The sequence below is a fragment of the Balaenoptera acutorostrata genome, chromosome 19, assembly GCF_949987535.1.
Source record: "Balaenoptera acutorostrata chromosome 19, mBalAcu1.1, whole genome shotgun sequence".
Classification (NCBI taxonomy): Eukaryota; Metazoa; Chordata; class Mammalia; order Artiodactyla; family Balaenopteridae; genus Balaenoptera; species Balaenoptera acutorostrata.
Window position 1 is genome coordinate 17,973,795 of NC_080082.1, and position 26,801 is coordinate 18,000,595.

The 26,801-nt window shown below is 39.4% G+C and overlaps 1 protein-coding gene and 1 pseudogene across 2 annotated transcripts in view; one reads left to right on the forward strand and one right to left on the reverse strand.

The window, feature by feature from the left end:
- Window positions 1-485: 485 nt before the first annotated feature.
- The window catches only part of SNTB2 (syntrophin beta 2), a 110,162-nt gene continuing 83,846 nt past the window's right edge, over window positions 486-26,801 (reverse strand). Inside the window, exons 6-8 of one of the 2 annotated variants that reach the window (XM_057533880.1) lie at window positions 24,411-24,607; window positions 11,744-11,928; window positions 486-7,635 (exon numbers count right to left, since the gene is read on the reverse strand). In XM_057533880.1, the coding sequence (XP_057389863.1) occupies window positions 7,543-7,635; window positions 11,744-11,928; window positions 24,411-24,607 (475 nt within the window). In that variant the 3' untranslated portion in view covers window positions 486-7,542. The remainder of the gene's footprint in view (window positions 7,636-11,743; window positions 11,929-24,410; window positions 24,608-26,801) is intronic. The other variant, XM_057533882.1, reaches the window with a different exon arrangement.
- Window positions 15,095-17,264, forward strand: LOC114235963 (ferritin heavy chain-like; annotated as a pseudogene).

Sequence of the window (26,801 nt, forward strand, 5' to 3'; positions counted from 1 at the left end):
CAGATTGATCCAGTGATTAAGCTCCCATCACACAGATGGTCAGTGGTAGAATTGCACCGAAACTAAGTTTTTAAGAGTTTGGAGTTGTACTAAATCTGTTTAAAAATGGCACCAGAAGAGGCTAAGATGTGACAACCAAACACATGTGATGCTGGATAGGATCCTGTGCCAGAAAGGAAAAGGAGACATTGTTGGGACGATTGGCAGCACTTAAATGGAGTCTGTGGATGGGTGATAGTGTTGTACCAAAGTTGACTTCCTGATTGGGAGGGCTGTAGGGTGGCAATACAGGAGAGTGTCCTTGTGTTCGTAAAGTACACACTAGAGGATTTAAGGGTGATGAGCATCATGGCAGAAAAAGACAAGAGAGGGTAATGGAACAAATGTAAAATGTTAACAATTGGGATATTTGGGTGACAGGGATGTAGGAGTTCTTTGTACTGTTCTTAAACCTTTCCTGTAAGTTTCAAACTATTTTAACATTAAAAAATGAAAAAAAAATACAAGTCTAAAAGCAGTTCTTTTATTTACAGTATAAAGGTTACAAAGGTATATATGTATTTATATATATAATACCCTTAAGTTGCAAATTTCATTGTAATGTACAATGCTCTATGTTGATGTGCAACTCAAGGGAAAGTGTTGTCTATGCATTATACTTACAGAGTACACATAAAGCTTTTTTATTATTACGAACACAAATACTGCCCTGTTTTATGCCATGGGTTTTGATTTGGTAGTCTGGTGATGCCAGAAGACTTGAGACCTAAATTTTAAACAACACTTAAAAAAGAAGTCTTGTTTAAATACAGGGTTCCAAAAGGAAGGAAAACACTAGAATATCACATACTTCTAATTCTTTGTAGAAGTGTCATCCTAGCTTTCTAAGTCTTAATACTTAAAAAAATGAGAGTTGCGTAGGACAGAATACATACAAGAGGGTATAATCAAAGTTTGCACAGATTAGCCAAAACAGGCCTTTATAGGTAGTGGTTTGCCACATTATTTTCTAAAGGACCTTGGGTCTGGTACCACAAGGGAAACAGATTCTCTGGGCACCCAGGTCTTATCACGCTGAATCCACCCAACAGACTGTAAACATAACACTGGAGTCCTAACTAGAGAAAAACAATCAGAAATTGGTTCTTATGATAGGGCAGATTTGCTTTAAGGTGTGAAGAGTATCATCAAGATTGATGATTGTGCCAAACCCAAAACTTAGTTTAAATCATTTCTCCTCCTCAAAATTCTGTTAATTCACAAAACAGAGGTGAAAAAATGTAACTGACACCCACCTGAACAGGACTGAGATAGAAGGAAAGCACTTCTTCCAACCTAGGAGGAACAGACACTTAACATGACAATACTTATGTGCTGGTTCCAATAGTATACAATCATTAGCACCTGATTGTCAAAGGGTAGGTTTAAAGTAAAGACCAAGACATTGAAGGCATGACCTAATTTGTGTGCACAACTCCAGGATGCTGAAAACCAAGGGAAAGGAGCCCATGAGACTGTGTTCCCTATGCCATTCCTATCACTGACCTCTCAGGGCCTTTCCGGGCATGACAAAGGATGTTGCCTGAAAGGCTGCCTCTAGTGATAGATGGAAGGCAAGCTGGATAGAAAGGGACTGTTACTGAAGGAAAATATGGAAAAATTCACACAACTGCTCTTATTTTTTTAAGGTGCCCTTTCTACTGAGTTTGAATGTCCGAGTGTTCTAGAATAAGTGGAAATTTGCTAAGTTTTAAATATCTTCATTATTTTGATCTCTCAGATGGAGCAACAGTCCATCTACCACATGTAAGGACTTTCAGCAAATGAGATGCTTAAAGGCTGTAAATGTGAAAATGACTGGGTCAGCACAATCTATAAAGTGGGTAGATGAAATATACATTTATCTTTTCTGTTTATAGTGAAAAGAAACTTTTCTTTAAAAAGACTTTCTCATTGATCCACTTTGGGCAATAGAGCTAACTTTTTGTCGTTGTTGTTGTAATTTATCTTACTAAGGATATTCTACACTAGTCTCCTTCTCAAACTAAAGCCTGATTATGAATTAAAAAATGATGCATGATGAAAAGACCAACCTACTAAAATGTGCTTGGAGTTCTTTCATGCTGGCATGGACCAAAGACTGAGCATCTTTTTAAACATTTTCCAGTTTGCCAGATAAGCAGAACTGCAGATATGCTTTGGTAAGAATATGAGGTGGTTAATTACTTAACCTCTGACTGATAAATAGATGGCATGGTGTGATTGAGAAGTAATGGATTATGTGCTACCTGAGGGCAGGAACTTTCTTTTGAACCTTTCAGAGTGCCTGTGAAGAACTGTACATTAATAAATGCTTATTAGATGAAAGAATCCATGAATTAATATATCATTAACTAGGTTTGCGGTTTCAAAAATTTCTCTAGGGTCCCAAAGAACCTTTTGTCTATTCATAAGAGACTTCTATCACTTTGGAAGAGGTGATAATCAAGTTCCAAAGGTGTACATGTGACTAGGATAAAGAGGGACTCAAAAACTTTTGCATTTGTGTCAATGGCAGGGAGGTAAGATTATTACAAAACTGAGTAAAGTACTTATAGGACTCAGAAGTTAGAAATCTACCAGAATACCTAATCTTACAATAAAATGAAGTGTCATTTCTCTGTTATATCCTTTTAGTTTCAACCAATGTATTTTGTGGCAATTCAAGGATTACAGTTCATTTGGTAGATTTTTGTTGACTACAATCAAATGTTCATTGGAGAGCAAGCAATCATTTACAAACGGCATATTTATGCATTACATCAAATGTAGATTCACTTTTAAAACCAGAATATGCTTTGGTTCAGTCACCTAAAATGGAAAGGAAGAATAGAGGTGACAAGAAATTAAGCTCACGTTTATCAAGTTTATAAAAGAAGAAATCTTGTTAAAATATTTTTCAAGTTAATACATAACAACCATTCTTCCAGTTGGCAGTTTAACTAGTGTCAAAAAGAGACAGATGTGTTCTATGTGTCTATTAATTGTACCTTACTTTAACTTGAAATTATCACTGATCTGCTAGATGTGTGTATGTGTGTGCTTTAGAGAAAGGGTTTCAAATCAACCACTTAAGTAGTCTATTACTAGTGTAAAATAAATTTCACTGAATATCCTTATACCATAGGAATAGCTATATTGCTCAAAAACACGTAATCCTGATATACAGCATAATTATTTTAGAATTGTCTGTCATCACACATTTATTGTCTCTATGCCCAGCACAGTGAAATATATAGCTTAAAAAGGTGGGCAGGTGTTGGGGGACTGCTGCTGTCAGTTTTTAAAGACAGTATGTATAACAAAATAATTCTAGATTACCAAAAAATTAAAATAGGGACACAGAGAGAATGGTAGCAGATGTCAGATTCCTCTACTTTGATCTAATGGAGAAAAAAAAAAAAAAGCCACAATAAGAATTCAAATTTAAATGAAAGAGATTTCCAATCTCAAGGTAGGATATAATACCACCTGGCACGTAATATACCTGATAGAGATATATAAAACAAATGAATATGACTATAATCAAATTCAACTTAAAGTTTAAGCAGAATCCCAAAGAAGTCTCTTTTCCTTACGCAGATATGCAGATCTCAACATGCTTTGAGACCAAAGAGATCCGGCATTTTACTTCACTGGATATTGAAAAAAAATGACCTTTGGCTTTCTAACCAGCCATTTCATTCATGGCGTCAACAGTGGATGGCAGCGACATGGAAATGTATGCTGGATATTTGGATGGTTTAAATATTATGTACAATCAATAGCTTATAACCAGTGAAAATAATAAGAACATAATTCAGCATAAGTGTCTAAGATACAAAAAAAGCAGAGAAAGTGCTTAAGTCTACAGGTCTTCCCTGAAAGCTTCAAAAATGTTTAACTCTTTGAGTAAGTAGGGCTTTTAACAGATTTTGCATAGCAGCTTACAAGATAATTTGAATTAAAAATATGGATATAAATTAAACAAGGAGACCTGGAGGTTGTCTCAAAATTTAAAAAATCCAATATAACCTTTTCTCAAAAGTGGACACACTTTTGTCCATCAAAACCATTTACAATGAAATGTGTTTTTTCTAGGAGAAACATAGTCTTGTCCAGATTCCACACAGTTTAAATTTTTTTTAAAGAGTAAATTTTGGTTTATTAGCTAAGTGCATTTAATCGGCTGAAAAAAGCTTTGTTACCATTCTGTTAGGAGGATAAATTAAGAAAATAATCAGTAACACCTTTAATCATTTGTTGGTTAGAGAGATTTTTCCACTTATAAAAATATAAGAAATAAATAATTTGATCCCTCCTGCATGCAATAATTTTCAATAACAAACTTTGTGAGAGCACAGATGATAAAAACAAGCACTATCAGACTTTAGCTAGCCTAAGAAGTGCTAAAACATGGCTTTAAAATAGGTGAATGACATTTAAAGTAATATTTTTGATTCCTGTACATGTCCCAATATTTAATCTGAAACTCTACTAGGTAGCTGAGTTTATAGTTACAACTACCTAATAAATACTGTATAAACATACATTAAAGTATTTCTTCATATAAAATATTAGATACTAATTTCCAGGTAAGATTTGTTTGAAGACTTCAGGAAAGGACTCACCTTTTCCAGAAAAAGTATAATTGAGCCTTTTCTTCCTTTCCTTTTTTTTTTTTTTTTTTGGTGGGGAGAGGGAGCGGAGACGTTTTAGAGAATGAGGAGGAAGAATTTTCACACACCAATTGGCTGCTCGTAGGCATCTGTGTGGAATGTGGAGAAGACGTCTAAGCCCCGGGTCCCGAGGGCACAAGGAGTGTCCATCGGAATGAGGAGGCACTACTCTGCAGCTCCTTTCCACTCTACACACGGAAGCCCACCACATTCTCAACAATTTTCCTATTTCAAAATGAAAAAGAAATGAAAAGTCAGCTGTTCTATAAAAGATGTGAAATATCAAAAATGCCCCTCTTCAGTTATCACTTGAAAATAATTTGCCACATTTTGGCGTCTTAATACAAAATACCTATTTATCAAGGCTGTCCCATTCATAAAAAGCACATTTGTGGTTTGAAAATTCCACAAACACACTTAATTAAAGAACAACCTGGTCACCCATGATTGGAGAGCTGCTGAAGTATGTTAAACAAGCAGCTGAAGGGCTCTTGCTCTTGGGGCGCTAGTGGTCAAAGGAAACCCTCCATACACTTTCATTTCACATCAAGACTCAAAAGATACTAGAAACCTATGGATCTTGGTGCTATGACAGCTAAAGCTTGAGCAAAATGAGCCGAAATGCACACAATGCTTACCTCTCCTGCCCACATTTTAATCATACCTTTTAACAGATCTTTTTCATATAAGGAATGAGCACCGTGGCTCAGAAGTCCTCCCAGAAAATATTCTCAGTGGCTTAGCCTTTCATACTAACACAGAAAACCTCACCAAATGGCTTTGCTGCAAAAGTCTGTGACTGCATTGTTCGACTTCTCAGATTAATAATACTCTCACTGCCAAAAGTGTCTAAGTTCCCTTATCTGAGGGTATTGTGTGTTGAGATTCTGCTTCCAGAAATCACAGCTGGATCTTCAAGATATTTTCTTTCTTCTCTGATTTGCAAATGTATCCCAGATGGAACCAAACTTAGATTTATGAATTTTCAAATCATAAAAAAGCTCTTAAAAGATATATTCTAGTCTAGATTTCAATTTCCAGTTTTAAGTAGATCAGACTTTGGGGACTGGAGCTGGGGGAAGAACTCATTTATGGGGCAGAGGGAAGACAATGAGGTTACAATGTCCACCTAGAACTCTCTCTGCTCATGAGTCTGCTCTTTTATATGTCCCACCTATAGGTCAGTCTGTACTCAAACCAAATAGCTCTTGCTTTGCAAATAGTACATTTGTGGGGTTTTTTGTTTTTTTTTTCTTTTTCATCTTTGGACTGCTACCCTTCTCCACCCTCCATAGTGCTAACGTCCTCTTATGGCATTCCTGATAACTCTAGTAAATAAGAACTATTCCTAGAACTTTCTTCAGAGAGCAGAGAGAACATCAAAGTCAGTGTTGCCTTTTCTTTCAGATCTGGGGACTGTGATAAACTTGACATTTTATATAGCTATTATACTATTTTAAATGTTTTCAGATATATACTCCTTCATAATTAGGAAAAAGAAGCTGAGTTCTCCAGTACCACTGAATCAGCAATCTTACTGCTGCTATGTCCTAATGATGATATCTGGCAATGCTTAGCAAAGCCCAGGTAGCTGTTCCATGGTCTCATCACCCTGCCCACTGTAGGATGCATCACTGAGCCAGCACTGAATTAGAGTTGCTGACGGATGCCACTCTGCTGCCACAGAGGGAGAGGGCCAGGGCCAGGATCCTGCATGGGCTCCCACAGCTCAAAGCAATGCGACATGATGTTTGTGCTAAAAAGCGAGCTGGCTTCACTGACAAAGTGCACTCTTTAAACAAGCTGGCTCTCCAGGATTTGTCTTCCTTAAAGAGATCTGCCAACTAAAAAAGATACCATACTAAGGAAACCCACCTCAAAAATTATTGTTCAAAATTAGATAGATGATCTCCCTGGAATGGCAGTGATATCCAGTCATTCAAACTAATAAAGCTCCACTAACCCTAACCAAAGGCACATTTGGTAAGCAATAAAAAATGGCTTAGGCTAAAATGAGGATTTTCTTTTAAAATAAATCTTATCCCCTGGCTCCTACCAAAGATAAAATCAGAAAATCCTAAAACAAGCAAAACTTTTCTTTCAAAGCAGTGGTTTCCAACTTGTTTTTCAAGTTGGTCACTACTAGAAAGGGAGTGGAAGGCAAGGTAAATCAAATCTTGCAAGTTCTAAGTCTTAAATTTAGCACTTATGAGTGGCAAAGCTTGTGATGCAGTGGGAAGTGATGGCCAGGGTGGGATGCAGGGAGAGCCATGACAGATGAAGAACCCTTTGGTGATGCAATTCAAGGACTTCCTAGGGTAGAAGGAGTAAGTGAGGACAGTAAAATCCAACAAAATGTATAAACTATATGGAGTGACCAAGAAGCACGGGCTGCTGCAAACTAGCACCTGGTAAGAGACAGTTGTCCTTAGCAAAAGATCAAGGCTAAGCCTGAAACAAATTCTATTGGAAGAAGAAGAAAAAGAAAAAAAAAGAAACTCTTAGATGTTTGATTATGTCCAAAAAGAAAAAGAATGAGCCACCCTTCTTATCAAGGGAAATAAACCTAATTACTTAGAAACCACATTAGGAAACTAGACAATAAATCAACAGCCTTATTTTGGAGCTTACTAGAGTCCTAGAATTTCTGGCAAGGTAGCTTGAAAAAGGCAAGCTCTTCCTTAAACATGGTTACAGTTCAGCAGTGATTTGCAGGTCCTTGTCAAGGCACTGTGCTGGAGGAGAGAGCAAAGAGCTTTCTTTTTGTGCTTTTCTTTTTTTTTTTTTTTTTGAGGTGGAAATACTTCTTGTGACATTCAAGGCTCTTTACTGATTTTTTTGCTGCTCATACAAGCAGTCCCATGCGAGTGACTTTGGCCGACAAGAACGTGTGCAACACAAATACTATCGGCTTCGGACAGGAGTGCAGGTCCATGGTCTGTGGAGAAAGGACATTAATTATCACTGCTATATACAGATGCTTTAATAAACAAACGTGCAAAATAAACAGATTTGGACACGATGTTCTACTTTTTAAAAAGAACTTGGGGCTTCCCTGGTGGCGCAGTGGTTGAGAATCTGCCTGCTAATGCAGGAGACACGGGTTCGAGCCCTGGTCTGGGAAGATCCCACATGCCACGGAGCAGCTGGGCCCGTGAGCCACAGCTGCTGAGCCTGCGCGTCTGGAGCCTGTGCCCCGCAACGGGAGGGGCCGCGATAGTGAAAGGCCCGCGCACCGCGATGAAGAGCGGTCCCCGCACCGCGATGAAGAGTGGCCCCCACTTGCCGCAACTAGAGAAAGCCCTCGCACGAACCGAAGACCCAGCACAGCCAAAAATAAATAAATAAATAAATAAATAAATAAAATTAAAAAAAAAAAAAAAAAAAAAGAACTTGGATAATGGATGTGCCAGATTTATGGCAACTCTTGGGAACTTGGAGCCGCAAATGGAAGTGTACTCTGAAGTAAGGTTATTCTATGTCATAATTAAACACCAGTGTGAAATTTCACATCCACAATTAGGACACTGTTGGTGGTGTATTAGATTCCACCATGCCACGCAGGAAGATGTAAAGGAAAGAGGAATATCCTATATGGAAACCACTGACTGTAAGTATATTTCCCAGGGGGAATCACAGTGAATTCAGCTGAAGTGTGACCATCTATGTGTATGATTTTTTTTTTTCGCTATTGTTTTTTTTTGTTTCTATTTCATTTATTTCTGCTCTGATCTTTATGATTTCTTTCCTTCTGCTAACTTTGGGTTTTGTTTGTTCTTCTTTCTCTAGTTTCTTTAGGTGTAAGGTTAGATTGTTTACTTGAGATTTTTCTTGTTTCTTGAGATAGGCTTGTATCGCTATAAACTTCCCTCTTAGAACTGCTTTTGCTGCATCCCATAGGTTTTGGGTCGTCGTGTTTTCATTGTCATTTGTCTCTAGGTATTTTTTGATTTCCTCTTTGATTTCTTCAGTGATCTCTTGGTTATTTAGTAACGTATTGTTTAGCCTCCATGTGTTTGTCTTTTTTACGTTTTTTTTCCCTGTAATTCATTTCTAATCTCATAGCGTTGTGGTCAGAAAAGATGCTTGATATGATTTCAATCTTCTTAAATTTACTGAGGCTTGATTTGTGACCCAAGATGTGATCTATCCTGGAGAATGTTCCGTGCGCACTTGAGAAGAACATGTAATCTGCTGTTTTTGGATGGAATGTCCTATATATATCAATTAAATCTAACTGGTCTATTGTGTCATTTAAAGCTTCTGTTTCCTTATTTATTTTCATTTTGGATGATCTGTCCATTGGTGTAAGTGAGGTGTTAAAGTCCCCCACTATTATTGTGTTACTGTCGATTTCCTCTTTTATAGCTGTTAGCAGTTGCCTTATGTATTGAGGTGCTCCTGTGTTGGGTGCATATATATTTATAATTGTTATATCTTCTCTTGGATTCATCCCTTGATCATTATGTAGTGTCCTTCCTTGTCTCCTGTAACATTCTTTATTTTAAAGTCTATTATATCTGATATGAGTATAGCTACTCCAGCTTTCTTTTGATTTCCATTTGCATGGAATATCTTTTTCCATCCCCTCACTTTCAGTCTGTATGTGTCCCTAGGTCTAAAGTGGGTCTCTTGTAGACAGCATATATATGGGTCTTGTTTTTGTATCCATTCAGCCAGTCTATGTCTTTTGGTTGGGGCATTTAATCCATTCACGTTTAAGGTAATTATCGATATGTATGTTCCTATGACCATTTTCTTAATTGTTTTGGGTTTGTTTTTGTAGGTCCTTTTCTTCTCTTGTGTTTCCCACTTAGAGAAGTTCCTTTAGCATTTGTTGTAGAGCTGGTTTGGTGGTGCTGAATTCTCGTAGCTTTTACTTGCTCCATCAAATCTAAAGGAGATCCTTGCCGGGTAGAGTAATCTTGGTTGTAGGTTCTTCCCTTTCATCACTTTAAGTATATCATGCCACTCCCTTCTGGCTTGTAGAGTTTCTGCTGAGAAATCAGCTGTTAACCTTATGGGAGTTCCCTTGTATGTTATTTGTCGTTTTTCCCTTGCTGCTTTCAGTAATTTTTCTTTGTCTTTAATTTTTGCCACTTTGATTACTATGTGTCTCGGCGTGTTTCTCCTTGGGTTTATCCTCTGCGCTTCCTGGACTTGGGTGGCTATTTCCTTTCCCATGTTAGGGAAGTTTTCGACTATAATCTTTTCAAATATTTTCTCTGGTCCTTTCTCTCTCTCTTCTCCTTCTGGGACCCCTATAATGCAAATGTTGTTGCGTTTAATGTTGTCCCAGAGGTCTCTTAGGCTGTCTTCATTTCTTTTCATTCTTTTTTCTTTATTCTGTTCCGCAGCAGTGAATTCCACCATTCTGTCTTCCAGGTCACTTATCCGTTCTTCTGCCTCAGTTATTCTGCTATTGATTCCTTCTAGTGTAGTTTTCATTTCAGTTATTGTATTGGTTATCTCTGTTTGTTTGTTCTTTAATTCTTCTAGGTCTTTGTTAATCATTTCTTGCATCTTCTCAATCTTTGCCTCCATTCTTATTCCGAGGTCCCGGATCATCTTCACTATCATTATTCTGAATTCTTTTTCTGGAAGGTTGCCTATCTCCACTTCATTTAGTTATTTTTCTGGGGTTTTTTCTTGTTCCTTCATCTGGTACATAGCCCTCTGCCTTTTCATCTTGTCTATCTTTCTGTAACTGTGGTTTTTGGTCCACAGGCTGCAGGATTGTAGTTTTTTTTGCTTCTGCTGTCTGCCCTCTGGTGGTTGAGGCTATCTAAGAGGCTTGATGGGAGGCTCTCTATGTGTATGATTTTTGATACCCCTTATCGGTTTGTGGTGGGAATGACAACCCTTGAAGCTAGTTGGGAGGGCTAGTTATACCTTTCTAAGCACAGGTCTCTAATTTGGACAGCTGACACCAGATGAACAGGCTTTTGAAGTCCATGGCTGTCCATAGTTTCCTAAAGGTTCATCATTTAAAATAAGATTTCTAGCCACAGTTTTCTCATTTGGAGTTTGAACTTCATTATCCCTAAGATCTGTTTCAGTTCTAAAATTTCAAGATTCTGTTTTCCAAATTTACACCTATCGTGACTGTGTCAATGGACATAAGATTTCACATATAAGACAAGACTTGAACTACTGGCTCAATACTGATAAGAGAGAAAAGGCATGACTTTGACTTCTTTATCATGATTTCTGATTTCTGAAGTACACTTGACACACTTTTCTAGTTCTTCAAGGGGACTCATGAATTCCTGTCGATATTTCCTTTAAAGGACAAGGAAGTCAAAAAAGATGATGGCTGTATGTACATATCTCCATATCTTTTTTTTCTGATCAGCAGAATTTCTGTAGCAACTGTTGCTTTATTACTTTTAACTCTTATCCCAACAAATTACTGATAATATCAATGGATAGAATTCATTTATTAAAGTTTGCCAGGTTTAGTATTTTGTATCTTATATTTGTTAAAAGCCTGTTTCTTTTTTTTTTTTAAACATCTTTATTGAAGTATAATTGCCTTACAATAGTGTGTTAGCTTCTGCTTTATAACAAAGTGAATCAGTTATACATATACAATATGTTCCCATTTCTCTTCCCTCTTGCATCTCCCTCCCTCCCACCCTCCCCATCCCACCCCTCTAGGTGGTCACAAAGCACCAAGCTGATCTCCCTGTGCTATGCGGCTGCTTCCCACTAGTTATCTATTTTACATTTGGTAGTGTATATATGTCCATGCCACTCTCTTACCCTGTCTTAGCCTGTTTCTTAAAATGGCTATCTATCTTTTCTTTCTAAAATTCAAACAAAACTTTTAAAAAAGGGAATGATTTCCTAATGTGGGAAAAAGAAAAAAAACAATGAAACCCCAAAACCAAACCCATGCATCTTTGAAAACTGAAGAAGAATTTCCTGGCTCCAAATGGAATATCAGTCTGTAAGCCCATAATTTTCTATAGAAGAGGTAAGAAGCAATAAGGACGAAAGAGAATACCTATTAGAATAAACATGTTTTTCAGAAACACGCTTACCAGTTCTCCCTCAGGACCACCAAAATCCAGATACAGATTTCTGATGCCATCATCAGCAGACATTTTCAGCCTTTCGAAGGGGTAGCGGTACAATATGCTGCTGGAACCTCCATTTTCCCTAGAGATAGTGAACCCACTTTCATAGTGGACAGTGAGTCTTACCTCTTGGCCATTTAATGTGCAGCCTATTGAAGACAAGAAAAAACATCATTAATAAAGTTACTACTTCAGTTAGAAAGTGATAAAGGCTTCTCCTGACTTCTAAAAAGGGAAAAGAATCTTCTTGAGAATGTGTGATACCTAACCTATTTGGAACATCCTGAAGTGAGTTTTGTCTTGGTCACTCAAGTCAACATCTTGATTGAAATGAGGAAGAATTTCCATAACTTTCTTTGACATCTGATCTGATTCAGTTCAATTCAGTGAGTACCAAGTGAATACTTGTGCTGACAGTAGGCTGGAGAAGTAAGAGGTATGGTCCCTGCTCTCAACACCTCACAAACGATAGGCATAGACATGAAATCCCTAACTGCTTAAGGTAGATTGTATAGAACATGACTGAACACCAAACTGAATAAGGCCAAAGTCAAGGAAAGGTTTCCTGGAGATGGGACTTGAGAAAGGCCCTAAAAAACGGTCACACTTGATAGGTAGTGAGGAGTAAGAAGAAGGTTTCAAGTGGGCAAGAAGGAGGAACAACCAAAGGAGAAACAGCAGAGGTGCCTTTCAGGGGCAGTAACATGGATTGGTTGGTATTTGAGAAGTCACACTGTCAGTCCTATCAAAGATAAAATTCAAAAGATATATCTGAATTGATGGGACCAAAAAAACCGATCATCAAGACTGGCAAATGTCTTCTGTCAAGACTGGTGAAGTCCCTGTTTCACTAACACTTGAGCAGTTTTGTTGTCAGTACAGAGGCTACAAGTGAAAGGCCCGCTGCGACATGGGAATTAACAAAGTCCTCTGAGAGCTGAGTTTACAATCACCTAAAGGACCAGAGTCGAGCGAGGCTTGGTCACTGTGAACAGGAAGAATGGCTCCCAAACAAGCAAGTCCTCATACTCAGACCAATGTATCCTTGCGCTGGACATGAAAAACACTCAATTAGTCAAGGCAGCTGGCATGTTCAAGAAATAAGGAAAAGGAATAACAAATATTGGCAGTGTCCCTTTTCAGCACTACTCAAATAGGAGAGTTTTGAACAGTGAACTTTGAATATTAATTACCTTCAGAAAAGGAACCTGGTCGGCGGGGACATGGATAAAATTAACTACCTGTGGAAGTAATCCAATGCAATAATCCCTAAATGACTGGCTGAGGGGTTGGAAGAAGAACAAAAGGATCCCAATCAAGGCAACCCGGGTACAGTTTTCAAGAGAATTTTATTCTATTAATATCCCTGAAGCTATAGCTTAGTAGGGTATTGAGGTCTGATGAGAAGAGAGGGGTCAGTTCTAGTCTACAAAAGAAAAGCTCAAAGAATGAGGTCCACCCAAGTCCTTACAGCACTGGCTGGAGAAGGTCCAGTGCAGGCAGGCAAGGATTTCTGCCACCTGCAGCTGTGTCCCTAGTGGAGCGAGATCTGGCCATCACAGCCAGCAAAGGCAAGCCATTAGTCCTCAACAAGCTTTTTGTATAAGAGATTTTTTAAATGTTCTGCTTAGGATTGTTTCCCCTCAGGAGGGAAGGAAAGGAAAGGAAAGCAAAGCAAATGTCAGTGTCTGTGTGTGTTACTTTAAAAAAACAGAATACTGTTTAAGATTACCTCAACTTTGAAAAGGAGAAGTAAAGGTCATACTGAGTAGGTTTAGGTTTAGAACTCAGTTTGTCTAAAACTTATAATACCAGATAATTTTGAATGAGAATATGAACTGGCCATAAAAATGTTGTGCCTAACAGTCTTAGTTAAATGGCTTCTCCCTGAATAGTAATAAAACAGTTGAGGCAATGTGATTGCCTCACCCTCAGAGGGTCTCAGGAGTAATGAACCAAAGAGAAATAAGCCTCTGACTCTGATTTTAATGGGGGCAGGTGGGTGGGGGAGGGAGGGAGGGAAGGAGAGAGGGAGAGAGAGAGAGAGAGAGAAAAAATGTGTGTGTGTGTGTGTGTGTGTGTGTGTGTGTGTGTGTGTGAAGGGCAGGCACCTATGAGAAGTGGCCCTATTCTGATGGGACAGAATCTGGGCCTCACTAACAAAGCTCTGAGCTGGTCCAGGTGGCTTATTATAACCATCCTGATGTCTTTTTTTAAAAATAAAATTTATTTATTTATTTATTATTTTGGGCTGCGTTGGGTCTTTGCTGCTGCGCGTGGGCTTTCACTAGTTGTGGCGAGCGGGGGCTACTCTTTGTTGCTGTGTGAGGGCTTCTCATTACGATGGCTTCTCTTGTTGCGGAGCACGGGCTCTAGGCACGCAGGCTTCAGTAGCTGTGGCACACAGGCTCAGCAGTTGTGGCACATGGGCTTAGTTGTTCTGCGGCATGTGGGATCTTCCCGGGCCAGGGATCGAACCCGTGTCCCCTGCATTGGTAGGAGGATTCTTAACCACTGCGCCACCAGGGAAGTCCCCATCCTGATGTCTTGATTCAACTAAAATCCTTTTGGAGGGCTATAAATCCATTATCCACCTCAATTTAGAGATAAGAAGTGGTAAGAAATTTTGTTTTTTGGCTGCGCCTCATGTCATGCACGATCTTAGTTCCCAGACCAGGGATTGAACCCGTGCCCCTTGCAGTGGGAGCACAGAGTCCTAACCACTGGACCACCAGGCAATTCCCAATGGTAAGAAATTTAATATACTAATTTTATTGACAGGGTAGTTATTAGAAATATTAAAAGACATACAACAGCAGCATTCAAGGACAATCATAGGACATCAAATACTGAAGTTTAAAAGAGAGGAAGAAACTACAGTTTTTGAGGTAATCAAGGGAGGGAGATAAACAGTCAGCACTCACAAGTGGGTGCTTTGTGCTCCTTGTGTCGGGTACATCATGGATTGATGGTGGGCGGAGCTGAAGATAAGGGAAGCAACTTCATGAGCCTGGACTCAGAATAATCTGAAAACATACATGAAGACTAACTGTCCAGTGGAATTGTGAATTATGTTTTAGTTTTTTGGTTTGTTTGTTCATTAATTCATTATTCATATTTTAAAAAAATTCTCTGCTCTCATAAGGCAGCAGAGAAGACAGACAGGTAATCACAACCAATCTATACTGGAAAAAAAATGGTTTTGAGGACTTATTATGTGTCAGACACTGTTAGGTGCAGGGAGATACAGAGCTGAACAAAAGATGGTTCCTGTTTAGACAAGTGAGGAAGAAAAGGAAATATGGATACAGCAGAATGAAGTAAGTGCTATAATAGAGAAATGGACAAAATACTGTGGGAGAATAGAGGAGGGGGAAGCAGATAAACTCTGGGGAATTGGAAAAGGCTTAATAGAGGTACTATTTCAGTTAGGTTTAATAAAAAGTTCTTTGTTGGGTGTGTACTGTACACAAGAATTAGTTATCATGAATTTAAACTCATCTAAAAATGAAAATAATAAACTTTCAGGGTTTTCTGGAAAAATTTATTACCAAGTAATATGCAAAACAGCCAACCTCATCTCTTCTCTAATCCCTCTCACCCCAAGACCTTCAATACCCACCCACAATCTGGGGTAGGGATCAGGAACAAAGTGATGATCAGGGGTGGGGTGGGAGACAGCAGAGGAGCAAGGCCTATAAAACCACATAAAACCAGGAATCTCGAGTTTCCCACATGTACTCATCCAAGCTCAGGCATTCTAAAGAAAGTTCACTGATGAGACCTTATATGATGAATAAGCTGCACTGGAAAATTCTCTGACTTCACCTTTAAGGTTTCAATTATTGTACCCATTAATTTTTTAAGTAATAGCTTTACTGAACTGTATGGTATCACTTATATGTGGAATCTAAAAAATACAACAAACTAGTGAATATAACAAAAAAAGAAGCAGACTTACAGATACAGAGAACAAACTAGTGGTTACCGAGGTGCGGGGGGGGCACATAGGGGTCGCGGGGTGGCAGGCACAAACTACTGGGTGTAAGATGGGTCCAAGGATGTACTGTCCAACATGGGGAATATAGCCAATATTTTGTAATAATTGTAAATGGAAAGTAACTTTTAAAATTGTATAAATTTTTTTGAAGTTAAAATAAAATAAACAGACTCTTGGGAGAGCCAGGGCGCGGAAGACTGAGTGAGGCATTGAGGGGAACCCTAGAAACAGATGCAGGCAGAGGATGGAGGTTCAGAAGAGGGAGAGGAGGAGACAGAGGGAGACTGCAGGAGTTAAGCCCTGAGGAGGGCTAGGTTCCAGCTTCCTTGGAAGAAGACCCAGGAGGACCACTGGTGAGCTCACAGCGCACCCAAGGACTGTCAGAAATGAAGGGGCTGCTGCATGGTGACCCCACAGACCTCACCGAAACCCAGGACAGATGACAACGGTCACTGTCACGCCTGACACTTATTTCCCTGTTTGCTTCCTGACGAGTCTGTGACAACTTGAGGATAGTGAGTAGCTATTCTATTTAAAATGTTCATTAAACTGAATTCACTAAATTTTTTCCCTTTTCTCCCTCAAAATGGAGAATGTCACATGGTATTTTAAAAAGAAGCTTTATTGACACATAATTCACATACTCTACAATTTACCCATTTCAAGTATAAAACTCAATGGTTTTTAGTGTATTCAGAGTCGTACACACTCACTTATTTTTAATACATAGTTTTGACTGCTTAATAATATAAACGATTCTGGACGCAGTCTTCGCGGAGAGTCGCCGCGGTTTCCTGCTTCAACAGTGCTTGGACGGAACCTGGCGCTCGTCCCTGCTCCGGCCGGCCGCTCCGAGCCAGCCCGCGCCACCACCTCACAGCGTCCTCCGACCGCCCCAAGGTCCCCGCCGCCGCCTCTCTTCGGCCGCCCGCCAGGACGACCGCGTGCCCCTCGCAGGTGCGCCAGCACTATCACCAGGGCTCGGAGGCCGCCATCAGCCTCCAGATCGACCTGGAGCTCTACGCCTCCTATGTCCACCTGTCCGTGTCATACTATTTTGACCGCGACGATGTGGCTTTGAAGAACTCTGCCAAATACTTTCTTCACCAGTCTCGTGAGGAGAGGGAACATGCTGAGAAACTGATGAAGCTGCAGAACCAACGGGGTGGTGGAATCTTCCTTCAGGATATCAAGAAACCAGACCGTGATGACTGGGAGAATGGGCTGAATGCAATGGAATGTGCGCTACACTTGGAAAAAAGTGTGAATCCGTCACTACTGGAACTGCACAAACTGGCCACTGACAAAAATGACCCCCATTTCTGTGACTTCATTGAGACTCATTACCTGAATGAGGAGGTGAAATCCATTAAAGAATTGGGTGACCAGGTAACCAACTTGTGCAAGATGGGGGCCCCCGAATCTGGCATGGCAGAGTATCTCTTTGACAAGCACACCCTGGGAAACAGTGATAATGAGAGCTAAGCCTTAAGCTGGCTTCCTGTAGCCATGGGGATGACTTCCCTGGTCATCAAGGCAGTGCATGCATGTGTGGGTTATCTTTACCTTTTCTGTAAGTTGTACCAAAACATCTACAAGTTCTTTCCTTAGTACCATTCCTTCAAATAAAGTAATTTGGTACCCCCCCCCCAAATAATAATAATATAAACTATTCTGTTTTTCATTTGAAAATCTAGAGTAGCGGTTCTCTACCCATTAAAGTTCCAAAAAACCTTTGGACCTTTTAATGCCCTAGCCTACTGAATTAAAGTCTATGGAGGAAGCAGAAACTAACACACCATTGTAAAGCAATTATACTCCAATAAAGATGTTAAAAAAAAATAAGATAAAATAAAATCTATGGAGGTAGACCTTAGGTATCGATATTATTAAAAAGCTCTCCAGGCTATTTCACTGTGCAGTTGGGGTTGAGAACTACTGATCTAGAGCATTAACACCTGTTTTGGGGGTACAGTTCTAGATGATTATGCTGACCTTATTTAATTGGGTAAATATAGGACACTGGAATTGGGAAAAGAGGGCCAATCTTTGGGCCCCAGCACAATCCATTATTTTCAGCCCTAGACTTCCCAGGAAATCCTCAAACTAAAATTCTAATATTTTTTCCAGCTTCTCAGTAATATTATATTATAAAATTCTTTATAATGACGGTTTTGGTGTATGGGACTAATCAATGGTTCATTAGGCAAAAAAATAAAAATTGTTTTTCAGGTTATACAAGTATGATACAACTTTAATAATTCAAACAACATAAAAGTAGCCTGCAATTGCACTTGGTGTTAGGGATGGAGTAAAAGCCGGGGGTGTCTTTGGCACAAATTATTCAGGAATAAAAGGCAATGCCCACTTCAACAGCTAAGATAAGGGTGTACATCTCCACCCAATTCCTCCTCTCTCCCCTCTGTCCCTCTTCCAGGCTAAGACCAATCCCTCCACCTGTGTTTTGGATCCCATCCACTGGGATCCCAGATCCCAGAAACTGCCCAAGGTTGATTATTCCTTCTTCCTTTTGCATTTTCAACACCTCCCTCTAAGTCAGATCCCTTCCATTACCTTTTTTAGATGTTCAGGTCTCTCTCATTATTATAAGAAATGCCACTACTCAACTCTTTACCTTCCTCTTTCTACCACGCCCCTCCCCTCTTCTTCACAGCAAAATGTCTTAAAAGAGCTGTCTACACTCAGTTTATCCATGGTTCACCTTCCATTCAACCCTCAGCCCTCTGCAAGCTGCCAGTGCCATCACACCCCTAAGCATCTCTCTCCAAGGGCGCCAATTATTTCCATGTACCTAAATCTGACCCATGTCTTTAGCTCTTGCCTTGATACTTGTAGGACTCATTGTTGGCTGTCTACCCAGATTTTATTTCTCCATTATTCCCTTACAGCCAAACTCCAATTTTATTCAGGTTTCTAGTCTCTCCTAATGTGTTTCAGGGAAGGACGACCTCAACTTCAAGGGAAGATAGCCTCTGGGCCAGTCAGAGCACAGCTTTCTCCTGGTGACTGCATTGGTCCAGGGTGTGCATATGAACCTATGACTGGGAAGAGAAGGCCCACCCCCCCTTTACGCTTGCTCTCTCTCTTCTATCTAAAATACATTTCTTAAATGTTTAATCTAATTTTAGCGGGCAGTTTCTCTTAATTCCAGCCTAAACCATCCAACTGATACATTTAACCCTACTGGCTATTCCTCTCCTTGAAATCCTCTTCCTTAGGCTTCCGTGACACTTACTGTCCTCACCTGCCCTGGTTTTCCTTCTACTGCTCTGGCTACTACTTCACAATCTGCTAAGTGGCAGGGACGTTGGCTTTTTCAGACCATGGGGATATTGTTGAGTGTAATTACGTATATTAAAGATTTAAGTAGTTCCCTACTTAAGTACTTTAAGTAGTTCCCTAATAGTAAAAAATTTAATAAAGCTAAGAGGAAAAAAAGGCTCATTAACTAATAATAAATAATAATAAATCTCATTGTTACACCAAGATGAATACTGGTAAATACAATCTATGTTTTCTACTTTGTGTCTTTTAAAATGAGAGACTGCTGGTGATTACCAATGTATCATGAAGAACAAAGACTCTAATGTTAGGACTTCCCTTGTGGTCCAGTGGTTAAGAATCCGCCTTCCAATGCATGGGACACAGGTTCGATCCCTGGTCGGGGAACTAAGATCCCACATGCCGCGGGGCAACTAAGCCCCGGTACCACAACTACTGAGCCCACGCACTCTAGAGCCTGCGTGCCACGCTGCAACGAAAGATCCCGCGTGCTGCAACTAAGACCTGATGCAGCCAAAAATTAATTAATTAATTAATTTTTTAAAAAGGACTCTAATGTCAAAGTAAGTCTATGCTGCAAGTCCTGTTTCTGCTGCTCTGGGGCCAGTTACTTGGTAGGAGGGCTCTGGGGGCTCCAATGTTTCCAGGAAGACCCTTTAGCGGCTACAGAGCTGTGTCACCCTGGGCTCCTCTGGGCCTTCCAGAACAACCCAGAAGAGAGTGGGTTTTGCAGGGTGGGCTTTGAGTGGGCTGCCCAGGATGCTCTCAAAGAAAGGTTGAGGTAGCATTCTCTGTTACTGCATGGAAAAGCCAGCCCATCAAGTATAATCAGTGGGCATGACGCTGTGTTCCTTTCTTATAGCTATTTGGTCAAAGGCATGAAGCAGGTCTTATTTGTTTCTATTTCTCTCATCACAAAGCATAGCACTTTGTAAACAATTAAACACAAAGCATTTGTTGATTTAATGAATTAAGAGAAACTGATAATGTATATGTCCTCCAGGAGTTTAATCTGCCCATAAGAATAAGTCATTTAGAGGAGGAAACGCAGGGGCTTAAGACACTGCATTTTTTTTTTTTTTTTAATATAATTCCATTTATTTGAGATACCTATAGTAGTCAAATTCATAGAGATGGAAAGTAGAATGGTGACTGTCAGGGCTGGAAGGGGGAATGGGGAGTTGTTGTTTAATTGGGGGCGGAGTTTCAGTCTGGGGGATGAAAACAGTTCTGGAGATGGATGGTAGCAACAGTGGCGCAACAGTGTGAAGATACTTAATGCTAGTGAACTGTACACTTAAAAATGGCTTAAAAGGTCTATTTTATGCATATTTTACCTTAATTAAGAAAAGATCTGAGGTGTCACTTTACGGTTTCTCCTTTCCGTGTTTCTTTTTGCAAAATAAGCAGATGCACACCCAGCCAGTCCCTCCACTCCTGCCCTCCCTCCACGTCTCACGTTCACTTAAGACAGAGCTCCCCCTCGTCACCACTCTTCCTGTAGACTTTAGGCTCCTCTAGAAACGTATCCAATGTTATACAAAGACTATGGCGACCTGGGAGTTACTTCACTGTTGGGAGGAAAATTCCCAATTTCCAAGTGTTATTTCCAAATGTTCTATAAGAGTTGAAAACATAAAATAACATCCTACAATAGGACAGCAAGGTGGCCACTGAAATGAATATGACCCAGAGGTTGTGCCTAAAAGCATTCTCAGCCTGTAACCCCTCACTCCCTTCCTACACCCTTCTTACCATTCATTTGTGGGCTGCTCCCTATTTTAGATGGAACTCTTATGTCCTCACTCAATTCCTCATCATCCCACAAATCCTACTCATTCCCCTTCCCAATGCCCATTGTCTTCCAGGAGCCAAAATGTTGTGTGCATCCCTGCTCCAGACCCCTAAGGAATGACTGGACTTTCCCTTCTGCATCAGTTTTCTCCCAGGATGCTCCTCCCAGGAATTCCTGGGAATTCCCCCAACAAATCCAAGACCAAGGCCCTTGATTCTTCATGCACCTCCTTTCTTGGGTGCAACCACTACCCTCTTAGCTTTCCCACCCCCACCCCCGGGTGCTGCCAAATTATCCTCCGAAAACGAAGACACTGCATTTTGAAAAGATCCCAGTTCAAGTTCCAGCTACACTAACCCAAATTCCTTTATCTTGAAAATGGAGGTAATAAAACTTGCCTTACAGAGTTGTGTGTTAGGGTTAGATGACACATGTGTCTCATTTAAGACTTATAACAACTCCAACATGTACTTATTGTTCTTTTTGTTTCTGTCTTTCCTACTTCAAAGGAAGGGGCTACACCTACCGTATTTATTTTAGTATAGTCAGTAAAAGCAGAGTATATACTCAATCAATATTTGTTGAGTAGAGGAACAAAAAGGGTTTCAAGAGAATTTCTATGAAATTGAGAACAACATGGTTAAAGCAAACGTTTTTCATATATGCTAACACTCTAAATACTTTAAAATGCCCATTTTTCTTCTCCTCTTGCACATTCTCTGCATATTTTTTAATGCAACTCCTACCTATATCTTCTACTTCTTATTCTTCATATCACCAAGCTACAGAGATATAAAGTATCTTCATGAAGTTCATGTATGATTTAAAAACTTTAACAGCTTGGGTAATTGTTATGATGAAATTAAGCTTTTAAAAGCATACTTATTAAAGTTCAAACAACTACACACACTAAAGTGTATGTATTTTCATATTTTCAATTCCTGTGACAAATGGAAAATGGTTTTATGTACCTGAGCGTGTTAACTGCATTCTCTGCCTAGTCATCTTAAAGTTATATTTGCTAGAAGGAAAAAGTCCTTGTGTACCAGAAGGATTACTGATCAATTCTACTCTAAGTATAATCTAATGAAGGCTTAAAACTAAATGCACATTATAAAGATAATGTATGGCATTCACTAGTCAAACCTTACAAGTAGTCATTGAAATTCTTCTAAATGCGTAAACTATAACCAAACACATAAGAGACAAAAAAAAGCTCAACTGATTTCTTTTTGTCAACTTCCTGACTTTCTTTAGACCATAAACACCTGAATATGTAGTACGATGTGCCTCAAATATAGTTTTAAATAAACCTTTCTGAATCTCCCAATAGTTTAACAGAAGGTGATAACATGCATCTGAAGGACATGCTGGCTTATGCATGTATGTGCACATACATGTATGTGTACACTAAGCATATACATCACGTTAAGACATAACAGACTAAGTGCCTACACGCATGAGTACATGCATGCACGCATGTACGCGCACACACACACAAACACATTTTAAAGAAATTCTGGTTCTCATCAAAGCAGTTTACTTTCAGCCAGTTTAATATTTCTGGCACAGCTCTAAATGCAGAGTAAGTGATTCATAAGTACATCAATTGATTTGAATTGTGGAAATGAAAGTATTACCAAGGTAATATTAAGATAGAGCTGTGAATGAGAACAAAAAAGTTCAAAGTTACCAAAAATTATGTTCTTTTGTCCGTTTAAAAATATAAGGAACCAGGTGGTCCTTATTCTCCCTCTCCTCAAGCCATCTGTATTTAAACAACTGTGAGCCAAGGACTGAATAGATTTTGGTTTCCTGTAATATGAAGTTTAGCTGCCAGACACCAAAGAAACAACACGAAACTAAAAAGTGTTAAAAAGCCACGTTGCACTCTTTGTTTTGGGAAGCATATCTCTCAGGATCCTTGAAGAAGATTATGGTGACCCCATATGCCAGCGATAAGTGTGCTGGCCTGACCCCTGGGACTCCACACAGGAACACAGAGCATCCAGACTTTCCAACTGAGGATTTCCCCGTCCCAGAAAGCACACTCTGAGGCCAAGACAAAAACCAGAGCCCCACAGTCCTTAATGTGGTGACCAACCACTCCATAGAAAAAATGGGTAGGAGACAGACCAGTGAGAAAGACACTGCTGATGTGGTGGCTTCGGTCAAAATCCAAGGTGGGATCTAGGCATTGGTGTCACTGCTTGAATCATCATTGTGGTTGTGAGGAAAATATAGAGTAGGTCCTAAATAGCTGAAGAATTGTGCTACTTTGACAACATTGAAAAAGCTGTCCTTGTACCAGTGTTAGAAGATGACCCATGGAAATGCTGCCCAGGCGGTTCTAAAGCCATGGAGATCCCTAACTTTCCAAAAGCAATGGAAAGGAATATAAATCACAAGACATTCTGCTCTCAAAACATTTTCTCTTTTTGTATAAATTTTGTAAAACTAAGTTTATAAAATAAAATACATAGAAAACAGGAGCAAAACTAAGTAAACCAACTTGCAATCAAGATATTCAAAGTAACTAAAACCATATTAGAGGGGCTTCCCTGGTGGCGCAGTGGTTGAGAATCTGCCTGCCAATGCAGGGGACATGGGTTCGAGCCCTGGTCTGGGAAGATCCCACATGCCGCGGAGCAACTAGGCCCGTGAGCCACAGTTTACTGAGCCTGCGCGTCTGGAGCTTGTGCTCCGCAACAAGAGAGGCCATGACAGTGAGAGGCCCGCGCACCGCGATGAAGAGTGGTCCCCACTTGCCGCAACTAGAGAAAGCCCTCGCACAGAAACGAAGACCCAACACAGCCATAAATAAATAAATAAACCCAAAAGTTAAAAAAAAAAAAGTAAATGCTATTTAAAAAAAAAACAAACCATATTAGAAACTGTAACTGTGTCTTCATTTTGACTACTCTCTGTTCTTGTTAAAATGAAAAGCAATCTGGAAATATCTATACATAACCATATACACAAATATACATGTGTGAAACCATACTTCCAAATTCATATAGACAAGCCACAAGAGGGCGCTTCAACAATGGAAAGAGACCATGAGGCTTACTTCCTTTAGATGCTTATTTCAGTACCTACTGGGCAACACATTTTCAAACTTTGGAAAAGAGACTCCTATTCCAAATTCTCTTTATTTTTCTACAGCTATAAGCTTTGCCAGATGCTCATATTTTTAAGGGTGTCTATCCATGTTCCAAATCTTCTTAACTAGAGGGTCAATGCACCTAGTATTTGGTAAATGAGTCCTTACACTATAAAGATTTAAATAATGAACAGTAAAACTACCATGTTGTACAGAGAGTGTTGTAAATGTGTTCAGAGCCACATAAAAAGCTCATGAAAACTTTGCTACTGAAACAGAGAAACCCAGTTTCTTTCCATCGTGATCACTTTAAGGTGCCTTATTTCAGAACATTTTTAAGTCTGGCATACAGGATAACGGTTTTTACTTTAAAATAAAGTATAACAGTTCCATTTAATTACTATTAGAAATGAAATGCTAGGATCTGTACCTAGAGAGACTTCCTTGATCAGCTCAGCAGCAGCATGGCAACCCTGAACAAGTATCCGGGTCCAGGTCGATAGATCCCGATGCGTCTCCACCCGGAAGAGATGCATCTCAATGCCCTGCCGAGAGCCTGTCCTGGTAGCAAACGTAAGGTCAGATCCAAGTGAGGGTGATCGACATCCGGAGCCAGAATGAACCAACCTAGAACCACAAACAAAGATCAAAAGTAATTAATGCACTGTCAGAGGAAAATGTCAGCAATTTATGCTGATTAATAAGCAGAAAATTATAAAAGCCATCAGCAGTTTTTAGATAAGTATACTTCAAAACAAGATTATAGTCTTTGAAGTAGATACCATTCTGTTTTCCCATAAAATGACCCCTGGTGTCACAGGCAGAACACTAGGCTGGATGGCCGAAGGCCCCAGTTTCCCATTAGCTTTTTTTATGTTCCCAAGAGGCCACGCGTATCAAAAGAAGATTCAATTTTGATAAAGAAATAGGCCCCCACACATGCGTATCCTCCCCCATTATCAGTATCACCAGCATGGCACTTTTTTACCAAGGATAAACCTATACCAACACATCATAATCACTCAAAGTCCAGAGTCTAATTTAGGGTTCACTCTTGGTGTTGTGTATTCTATAGGTTTTGACAAATATATAAAGACATATAGCCATCACTATAATATACAGAGAATTTTCATTGCTCTGAAAATCCTCGGTGCACTGCCTATTCATCGTCTCTCTCCCTACAACCACTCATCTTTTTATTATCTCCATAGTCGTGTTTTTTCCAAAATGTCACAGTATAAAGCCTTGTCAGATTGGCTTCATTCACTTAGTAATATGCATTCAAGGTTCCTCCATGTCTTTTCAGGCTTGATAGCTCATTTTTTTTTAGCGCTGAATTGTCTGGGTCTACCACAGTTTATTTATCCATTCACCTACTGAAGGATGCCTTGGTTGCTTCCAAGTTTTGGCAATTAAGAATAAAGCTGAGTATACCAGAAACTAACACATTGCAAATCAACTATACATTAATTAAAAAAAAAAGAATAAAGTGGCTATAAACATCTTTGCATAGGTTTTTTTTTAATATAATTTTTCAACTCCTTTGGGTAAACCAAGGAGTGGAATTTCTGGGTTGTATGGTAAGAAAATGTTTGTAAGAAACCACCAAACTCTGTCAAAGTGGCTGTACCATTTTGCATTCCCACCAGCATTGTATGAGAGTTCCTGTTGCTCCATATCCTCGCCAGTGTTTGGTGTTGTCAGTGTACCGATACTGGCTATTCTAATAAGTGTGTAGTGGTATCTCGTTGTTTTAATTTGCATTTCCCTGATGGTATATAACGTGAAACATATTTTCATATTCTTATTTGCGATCTGTATATTTTCTTTGGTGGGGCGTCTATTCATGTTGTCCTTGGCCCATTTTTTAATGAAGTTGTTTGTTTTCATTTTTTTTTTTTTCTTTGGCCTGTGCCCCATGGCTTGCAGGATCTTAGTTCCCCGACCAGGGATCGAACCCATGCTCCCTGCAGTGGAAACATGGAGTCCTAACCACTGGACGGCCAGGGAATTCCCAAGTTGTTTGTTTTCTTACTGTTGAGCTTCAATAGCTCTTTGTATTGTTTTGGATAACATTTATCTGATGTGTCTTTTGCGAATATTTTTTCCTAGTCTGTGCCTTCTCTTCTAATTCTTTGACACTGTCTTTCACAGAACAGAAATTTTTAGTTTTAATGAAGTCCAGCTTATTAATTATTTCTTTCATAAATCATGTCTTTGGTGTTGTATCTAAAAAAGTCATTACAATACCCAAGGTCATCTAGGTTTTCTCCTGTTACCATCTAGGAGTTTTATAGTTTTGCAATTTGCACTTAGGTCTATGATCCATTTTGAGTTAATTCTGGTGAAGGGCAAAATTTTTTTACGTGTGGATATCTAGTTGTTCTAGCACAATTCGTTGAAAAAGACTATATCTGTTCCATTGTAGTGCCTTTGCTCCTTTGTCAAAGATTAGCTGATGATATTTACAGGGGTCTATTTCTGAGCTCTCTATTCTGTTTCACTGATCTATATATTTGTCTGTTCTTTCATCAACACTACACTGTCTTGATTACTGCAGCTTTATAGTAAGTCTTGAAGGTGGGTAACATCAGTCCTCCAACTTTGTTCTTCAATTTTGTGTTGGCTATTCTGGGTCTTTTGCCTCTCCATATAAACTTTAGAATCAGTTTGTCAATATCCATAAAATAACTTGCTAAAATTCTGACTGGGATTGCATTGAATCTATAGATCAATTTGGGAAAAACTGACGTCTTGAAAATATTGTCTTCCTATCCATGAACAGGGAATATCTATTTATTTAGTTCTTCTTTGATTTTGT